This window comes from Euwallacea similis, chromosome 3 (genome assembly GCF_039881205.1).
Source record: "Euwallacea similis isolate ESF13 chromosome 3, ESF131.1, whole genome shotgun sequence".
Lineage (NCBI taxonomy): Eukaryota > Metazoa > Arthropoda > Insecta > Coleoptera > Curculionidae > Euwallacea > Euwallacea similis.
Genome location: NC_089611.1, coordinates 4,642,279 through 4,650,303, shown reverse-complemented (window position 1 = coordinate 4,650,303; position 8,025 = coordinate 4,642,279). Strand labels below are relative to the sequence as shown.

The following is an 8,025-nucleotide window of genomic DNA, read 5'->3' as shown; positions in this document are numbered from 1 at the left end:
AAACACTTCTGGTTGGTCCTCTTCAAGTCAAGTAGTTATCAGGATCTATTTAAAAATGCTCCTTTTAACATTGATTCGGATGTGAAGGTGGCTTACCAGAAACCTACAAGATCTGGAGAATATTTCATTGATGATGTCTACAATCCAGCTTTTGGAAAGGGTGGCCAGTTGACGCACTTAAATGTAGGGTTTTATGGTAAAGATGGATATCAGGTGAAGGGAACTGGTAATAAGTATGTTGTCCGAAGGAATTTAACAGGGGTGCAGTTCGATGTTCTGGTGGTGGTAAGTAGAAACGGATCCACGAATGATCTCGTTTGGTCTCATTTTATATGTTGTACAGTTAAATGAACCCTATGAGGAGCCGTTGCTGGAATATTTGAAATATAACGACAAGAATATTCAGATCGACACGCTTGGCCGATTCCATGCCAGGCTTCTCTATTACTGTGAGGAATACTACAATTACAGGTAGGTAGTCTTATGGGAAATGTTGCTTCTGTAGGATGGAAGTAGATGAGTCCTTCAATAGAATAAGTTCCTCTGAAGAAGAAGAGTAGAAATGCATTTATCCAATCTAAATTTCGTCTCCAAATATATCTCCTCTTCTTTGCTCCTCTACAATTTCAGTGTCCGAGTAACTGGAGTGACCAACTCCTGGGGCTATTATCAACCAGATGGAACCATGGACGGCCTCGTAGGTGCCCTTGAAAGACACCAAGTTGATTTCGGGCTTTCTCCCCTGGTGGCCAAGACTGAAAGAGCAAAGTTTATTAGTTTCGGAAAAGGTACTTGGCATCTGCGGTAAGATTGCCCCACAAAGGAAGCATTTTTGTTAACATGTTAACGTTGAAGCATGGCCTTCGTCCTACGGAACCCGAACTCGAAGAAATCGTATCAGATTTTCATTAAACCTTTCTCGTGGGAGGTCTGGTTGTGTGTTATTGTGACCTCAATGATTGGACTGTTAGCCCAAAAGTACTCATATAACCTGGATCACCTAGTCACCAAGACTGGGGGAATTAGGGAAAATGCTTCTTGGAGTTTCAGTGTTCTTTGCATTTTCGGAACTTTTTGCCAACAAGGAATAACTGCCGTACCGCACTGCTTAAGCGGGAGAATTTCGGGGTTCATTCTTCTTTGGTTGGGTGCCTTGATCTACCAGTTTTATTCAGCCGCCTTGGTGTCTTTTCTGCTGAACGTGCCTGTAACGATCTTCAACACCATTCAGGACATTTTGGAAAGCGACTTCGATATCGGTTATGAAAACGTTAAATATGCAAAATCCGTATTGCAGGCGAGAAACGCCCTCTTCTCTATTACCTAATTCTAGACCTATAAAGTATTTCAGCAAGCCACCAATAGTCTAGCCAAAGAAGTGTGCAGAAGGGTGTCAGCGAAGAACGACTCCGGGTTTCTAAAGCGAGATGAAGGCTTGAATTTGGTCAAAAAGGGGCACTACGCATTCCACGTGGAGCTGGTCACTGGATACCCCTTCATCGACAAGAACTTCGAACTGCCCATGATCTGTGAATTGAGGGAGATCCCGCTGTTTCCGAAAATGTTCATGTATTCGGGCTACCAAAAATGGTCCCCGTTCAAGGATGTCATAGATGTTTGGTAAGATTCCTATATATTGTTCACGAAAGGTATTAAAATGTGAGTGCAAAGCTTGCAGAGGTTTGAGGAGTACGGTATCACCACCAGGGAGCTTCACTTTTGGCATCCAAAGAAACCGGAATGTGTGCGGACTCCTTCAATGATCGTAATCAACACCAGTTTGGAGGATTTTTATCCGGCTTTGGTAATTTTGCTAATTGGAATCATCTTAAGCCTTCAAATTCTGCTCGTTGAGGTTTTGTGGAAAAACAGAGAGATGAGGAAGGAAAATATTTTTGAGTTTACTGAGTAAACTTGTAAAGGGTTATTATCCGCGCTGTATACATGGTACAACATATTACCATGGAGGTACGAAAATAGTACATGGCGCAAAAAAACATAACTCCCTCTATATAGCTACCGATGATTTTAACATTTTGTTGTAGAAGGTCTTAAAGAAAATAGATGTACGAAATTTGAAAATTTTAACTCGAGGCATATTTAAGAAAAATTCTAAATGTAGGAAAAATATGAAACTTTGCCACCCTATATGTTGAAGGTGGTGCGTTTTTCACCATAGGTTCATTAGCATTTTTTTATTATCTTGCAAAGTACTATCGCTCCCTGAAATATCTCCATGATAATATATTACACCCAGTATAGAGATTTAAAATTTAAACTCAGTAGCAGTTTGTGGGCAAAAACCGCATTAATCGAAGGTCTTGTCCGATTTCAATTACATGTAAACCTAGAAGCAATTCAATATACCAATAGTAGAGAATAACACAAAATGAGCAATATTCTGTCGTTCCTGCTTTGCTGGATGTGCACTGTGCAAGCATTCATTGATGAAAGTTTGATTCTCAGCTTTTTCAATACCAAGAAACTGAGCCATAATTTGGTGTTAACTTGCAGTGAAGAGAGAGGTTTGATCCTTAATTTTAAGAACAAATTCTCCCTTATACCATGTTAATTATTGAAGATCAAGTGCAACTTTTTCGAAACTTAACCCTTACTACCCCAATGATAACATCAATCAAGCATATCAACAAAGTAAGCGTTTTTGAGGACCTCGCTACGGACTATAAAAGGGCCGGAATTGTATTGGATGGAGACTGCCATGCGGCCCACAAATTCCTCAAAAAGGTAGAGCAATCCGTCTAAGAAAAGCACTCAGTGACATGTTTTATTAGTGCCAGAAATACAAAGTTTTTGACACCAAACACTTCTGGCTGATCCTCCATAAACCCGACAACTACTCATATCTCTTCGAAGATGTGGAGCTCAACGTAGACTCTGACGTAAAAGTCGCTCATGATGGCCATAAACAAGTTCCCAACAGAGAAATCAAATATCTTATAAATGACGTGTATAACCAAGCTTATGGTAAAGGAGGCCAACTGAAGGCTTGCGAAATGGGGTACTACAGCACCCAGGGAGAGTATGTAATCACCGAAAAAAGGAATAAGTACTTTGTGAGAAGAAACCTTACTGGGGTTCACTTCAATAGCGCAATTATGGTAATGTCGCCTTCAGTTGCTTTTGCCTCTTGAATAATCCAAAAATCGGAGTTTTAGTTGCCTGAACCGTTTGAGGGAACTTTGGATGATTATCTGGTCGATGATAGGAATGCCGAGGTAAACACGCTTAACAGGTTTCATGCAAGATTGATGCAGAGCTGCAGGCAATATTACAATTACAGGTAAAAAATGATTTGAAGGAATTTTCCGTGGGTCGAATCGGGTTCTCAATCTTTAAATACGGGAATATATGGGAAAAACCCTACGTGTTTACAAATTGGTAATATGATGATGATAAATACTACAGTCGTTGGCTTTCTACGAGCTTGATCGCTACAACTATGGAACAGTTAATTCTTGTAAACATTAAAGAAAACATGATAAAACAAAGAATAAATAGAAAAAATTGGTTATTTTAGAGCGTATAATCCTACTTGAAATGCCCACAAAATGCTCAATTCCATAAAGTATGTAATCACTTTAAAACGTCCAACTCTGTATGGATCTGGTCAACGTTTAATTGACCCAATTCAGGTCAGTTCAGGTTCAAAGGGCACAATAAAAAATCATAGGAAGAGACACACAAGTGAAATTCTAGTTAAACTAGAAACCGATTCGAAGAGCCAAAAATTTCGTATGCGTCACTTAGTTGATTTCACCTAAAATATTTGTAAAAAATGTAAATACTGGTGCCTATACCTATAGGCAAAGCTAATTCAATCATCTGACTTCCTCTCAACAGCTCCAGTTAACTTTATTCTATATACTTAATATTATCTTCAGAAGCAATTTGCTTGCATTTTAGTGTCACAATTACGGTAATAAAGTCATGGAGCCTTTTCAAGCTCGACGGGACCATGGACAGCGCCCTCGAAAGAAAAATTGTGGATTTTGGCACAACTCCCCTTATTGTGAAGAAGGAGCGACAAGAGTTTATGAGCTATGGCAAAAATACCTGGCCTTTGAAGTAAATATTTGTTTGAAAACCACTAGTAGTCCTTAACCAACGGAATCGGTATTAAACAGAATCGCTTTTCTCTTCCGCAACCCCAGCTCAAAGAAATCTTACCAATTCTTCACCAAACCCCTGACTCTGGAAGTTTGGATCTCTATTGTAGGTTCCTCGATTTTACTAACAATGGCACAGCATTTTAGCTATAACTTAGAACGTAATTATTTGCACAAAACTAAGTTTATGGATGAGTCTACAAGTTGTGAGAATTATTGGAGCCTTAGCGTAATATCAATTTTTGGGGCGTTTTGTCAGCAGGGTCAGTAAAGTTGTGAAAGCAACCCCATGACTCTTCAAAGGTTCTTATTATAGGAATAGTATCGTTGCCAAATTCAATGAGTGGCCGAATATTAATGATTATCACCCTTTTACTAGGATTGCTGGTTTATCAGTTTTATTCAGCAATTTTCGTCTCATTTCTGCTTAACGTACCTGAGGCTGTCATTAACACTGTACAAGATATTCTAGACAGTGACTTTAACATTGGGTTTGAGAATATCTCATATGCCACCACGTTGCTAAGAGTGAGTTAAAAACACTCTCATCCGACATCGCTCTGTGTAATAGTACACACGTAACATTTATTTTAGGAATCAAAAACTGATATTGCGAGAGGAGTCCTTGGAAAAGTGTCAACATCAAATAATTCAGGATTTCTCATTAAGGAAGTGGGTCTAAATTTAACTGAAAAGGGGCATTACGCATTTCACATGGAACTCGTAACTGGTTACCCTTTCATTGAAAAACACTTCGATAATTCAATGATTTGCGAGTTAAAGGCCATACCACTCTTCTCTCCCATGTTCTTATACGCAAATTACCAGAAGTTGTCGCCATTCAAAGATATTTTGGATGTATGGTAAGTGTTGATGGTACAAATTACTTAACCTAATTGAATTCTGTAGCTTGCAGAGATTGAGTGAAAATGGAGTGGTCAATAGAGAGTTAATTTTTTGGCAACCCAAGAAGCCTATTTGTATTAGATCGTCTTCGACGATCAGCATTCATACGAGTATCGAGGATTTTTATCCAGCTCTGGTAGTGTTGCTCTTAGGGATCGTTTCGAGTTTGGAAGTTCTTCTCTTGGAGATTTTGTGGCATTCCAGGTGCAATAGGGAGAAAATTGGAGTTCAGAAAAATTTATTTCCTTACACTACTTAGTCATACATTATTATAGTACTACACTAAGGATTAAGTGCTGATAGGCAGAGCAGAGCTAAGTAAACAGCTAAAAATGTTAGAAAACTAGATGATGTAAAATAGAGAGAATAAAGAAGACGTAAATTGAAATAGGAATAGAAATTAGATCAGTCACTAAAGGACCATAAAGGGCATTCTATTGAACAGACCTATAGTAACCTTTTAAAAAATATTTAACCATACATTTTATTAAATAGAAAACACATCAAATATCACCTCCTATCTAGTATAAACTTCCTCAGAGTCACTATTACTTCCACTATCAGCTTGCGATGTAGTACGAACTTTAGTAGAAGTCCCTCCTCTGCTCAGCTGTTTGTAGGGTATCACATATCTTTGAGCTACATAATGGGGAGGGCTGAATCCCTCCGGATAAGCTGGGTCTTCAAAAAGTACCTCATATTCGTCAGTGTGAGTAGCCGGAGGTTTGCTGATAAGTGCTTTGTATAAACAGGTAGTTTGGGGGAATAATGCCATTACTGAAATATTATTAGTTATTGAGTTATCTCAAATTTCCTTTTAAAAATATTACCCAAAGTCCTTTCTGGAAATAACGCCTCAGGATTAATCTCGGGATTGGCCCTCATTAAAGGCAAAGGAATTAGTCTTCTCTTACTTAAAGTGTGTCTATCTTTTTGATTTTGCTCTTTCAAAATGTCGTCTACCTCGTACTTGCACGTGGTCGAATTATAACTGACGACTTCAGCAAGAATCCATATTTCCTCATCGGTTTCTCCGTTTACTAAAGCCGCTACCATGTCTCCAATCTAAGGAATGTTAATTTGAATATCAGTGGATTTTTAAGGGGGATTATGATACCTTGGCAATGTAGTTTCGATCAGCCGGAGTAGCTCCACATAAAGGAGGAGTTTTCTCCCCAATTTTTCCCACGAAAAGTGGTAAAGTTTGAGCGGAACTTTGCAGCATTTTCATCCATGTTCCTTTGCGAATAGATTCTTTGTTTGCGGCAGAAATTCTTGACTAAGAAGGGCCATGTGCAGACCGAAAATGTTGATGTAGAAACAAAATTTAGGTAGATAATTAAAATACTTGGAAATGTTAAGGTTAAGTTCAGATTCTTCATTCAGAAGGATTAACAGTGACAAATCTTGTGAAAAGATCTGGTATTACTGGATTTTATAAATACTACAATATGAAAATACTCATTAAGTAGGTACTTCATGTTTGCTCTTTGTGGGTTGCGTCGATACTCAAGTTGTGGTGTCAAAAATGTGGTGACAAAAACTGTAAAAACGGTAATTGAAAACACAAGGAAAGTGTTACTTTACATGAACGTAGGTTAGCTGCTATGTCAAATTTTGACAGGCATGTATTACAATTTCTGTCACATTGAATTAAGTGAGGTGCTAAATTTAGCAAACTCACCTGTATTCTTCTCTCATTCTTAATTTGCCTGATTTCGTAAACTTTCTGTAAAGCTTTCTGAATCACTTCCCTTTCCGCATCAGTTTGTACCATTGCAGTCTTAGCCAACGATTTTAGTTTCTGAAATATCAAAATAAAAAAACCATTTATCTACTGACAAAAACTTGTATTTTAAATTTAGCAAAACCCTTTAAATTCTTGATCCAAAAATTGCTTTTAAAAGCCAGTATGAAACTAATTCAATTCAGTTTCCACTACAATGACAGTGTTATGAAGTTTTAACACTTAAAATATTATCATTGAGCTGCAAAGACTTTGTAAATGCCAATAGTCACAAAAGTACAGCTTACTTTAGGTTTTTACAATTAAAGAATGATATAACCACTCTGTGACTTACTTGTATGCTCTGGCCTTTTTCATTACTTCCATACCTATGCAAAGCCCCAATACTTTGCTCACATACATTCCTCTTCTTTTCAATTTCATGAACTAAGCTATACAATGATTTAAGTCGTTCCTGAACTTGTTGTGCAGCTATTACATCTGTGGTGAAGGGCATGATGTGATCAACTACCTTGGTGTTCCTTGAAGTGCTGGTGCAGCTTTATAACAGAATACCAAGAGATTATAATTGATGCTATTAGAATCTGAAAGATATTTTGGTTATTGTTAAGCAAGAGAGGTTGGTCGGTTTGAAAAAGGTTCTAATTGCTTACAATTTTGAAGATGGTATTGGGGAGTATGTTGAATTTTATTAGGCCGAATAACATAGCATACTCAATGTAGAAATGATTTGTTTGTTTGTATAGGTATTTTCCTTTTTAATGGTAAATTATGCAAAAATATTTCCAAAAATTAACGTTATTAGTTTAAAAATCTTTCAATCACCTAACGATTAAACTATAAACAAAACACATATAAATACAATAATCAAAAATAAATAAATAAACAAGAATAATACGTAACGACGTCACGCATTAAACTGCGCTCTGATTACACCGAATGCAACCATGACATCTATCTTTCTCTATTTAGGGCATTGAGTTAGAAAGAAAATCAATCATTGAATTCGTAGCCCGACTCCTGTTCTTTTTGCGTCATTATATTGAATGTTTTCGAAGAGACGTGTTGTAATCAATGTAAATAATAGTTACAAATGTTCATATAATTACCTCATATATCCCAACTTCACCATTAACTTACGATTAAATAAATTTAACAGAAGCGTTAAAACTTTCTAATAAAAGATACACTGACTCGTTACTGATAAACTGTTTATTCAAATAAAATAGGCCAACCACTAACATG

At 37.2% G+C, this 8,025-nt stretch overlaps 2 protein-coding genes across 2 annotated transcripts; one reads left to right on the top strand and one right to left on the bottom strand.

The window, feature by feature from the left end:
- Window positions 1-263: 263 nt before the first annotated feature.
- LOC136419715 (ionotropic receptor 75a-like) lies at window positions 264-5,384 on the top strand. Its single transcript, XM_066406244.1, has 14 exons — window positions 264-471; window positions 631-804; window positions 856-1,279; window positions 1,334-1,620; window positions 1,672-1,908; window positions 2,467-2,525; window positions 2,582-2,745; window positions 2,793-3,119; window positions 3,177-3,301; window positions 3,925-4,086; window positions 4,146-4,390; window positions 4,444-4,655; window positions 4,722-4,990; window positions 5,037-5,384. The coding sequence occupies exons 1-14, from the start codon at window positions 308-310 to the stop codon at window positions 5,290-5,292; spliced, it is 3,105 nt and encodes a 1,034-aa protein (XP_066262341.1). The 5' UTR covers window positions 264-307; the 3' UTR covers window positions 5,293-5,384.
- Window positions 5,385-5,491: 107 nt separating this feature from the next.
- On the bottom strand, window positions 5,492-7,570 carry Sgf29 (SAGA-associated factor 29). The gene is made up of 6 exons (XM_066406319.1): window positions 7,434-7,570; window positions 7,115-7,364; window positions 6,718-6,837; window positions 6,151-6,312; window positions 5,864-6,098; window positions 5,492-5,810 (listed from the first exon to the last, which is right to left on the bottom strand). Exons 2-6 carry the CDS (start codon window positions 7,274-7,276, stop codon window positions 5,551-5,553), a joined length of 939 nt encoding a protein of 312 aa, XP_066262416.1. The 5' UTR covers window positions 7,277-7,364; window positions 7,434-7,570; the 3' UTR covers window positions 5,492-5,550.
- Window positions 7,571-8,025: the final 455 nt, after the last annotated feature.

Bases quoted from the DNA above. Each gene is read 5' to 3' on its own strand.
- LOC136419715 (XM_066406244.1), top strand. From the start codon at position 308: ATGATCTCGTTTGGTCTCATTTTATATGTTGTACAGTTAAATGAACCC. The intron at 1,280-1,333 runs GCAAAATCCGTA...ACCTAATTCTAG, and splicing joins GTTATGAAAACGTTAAATAT to ACCTATAAAGTATTTCAGCA. The intron at 2,526-2,581 runs GTTTGATCCTTA...TAATTATTGAAG, and splicing joins AACTTGCAGTGAAGAGAGAG to ATCAAGTGCAACTTTTTCGA.
- Sgf29 (XM_066406319.1), bottom strand. From the start codon at position 7,276: ATGCCCTTCACCACAGATGTAATAGCTGCACAACAAGTTCAGGAACGA. The intron at 6,099-6,150 runs GTATCATAATCC...AACATTCCTTAG, and splicing joins ATCGAAACTACATTGCCAAG to ATTGGAGACATGGTAGCGGC. The intron at 5,811-5,863 runs GTAATATTTTTA...ATAATATTTCAG, and splicing joins ATTTCCAGAAAGGACTTTGG to TAATGGCATTATTCCCCCAA.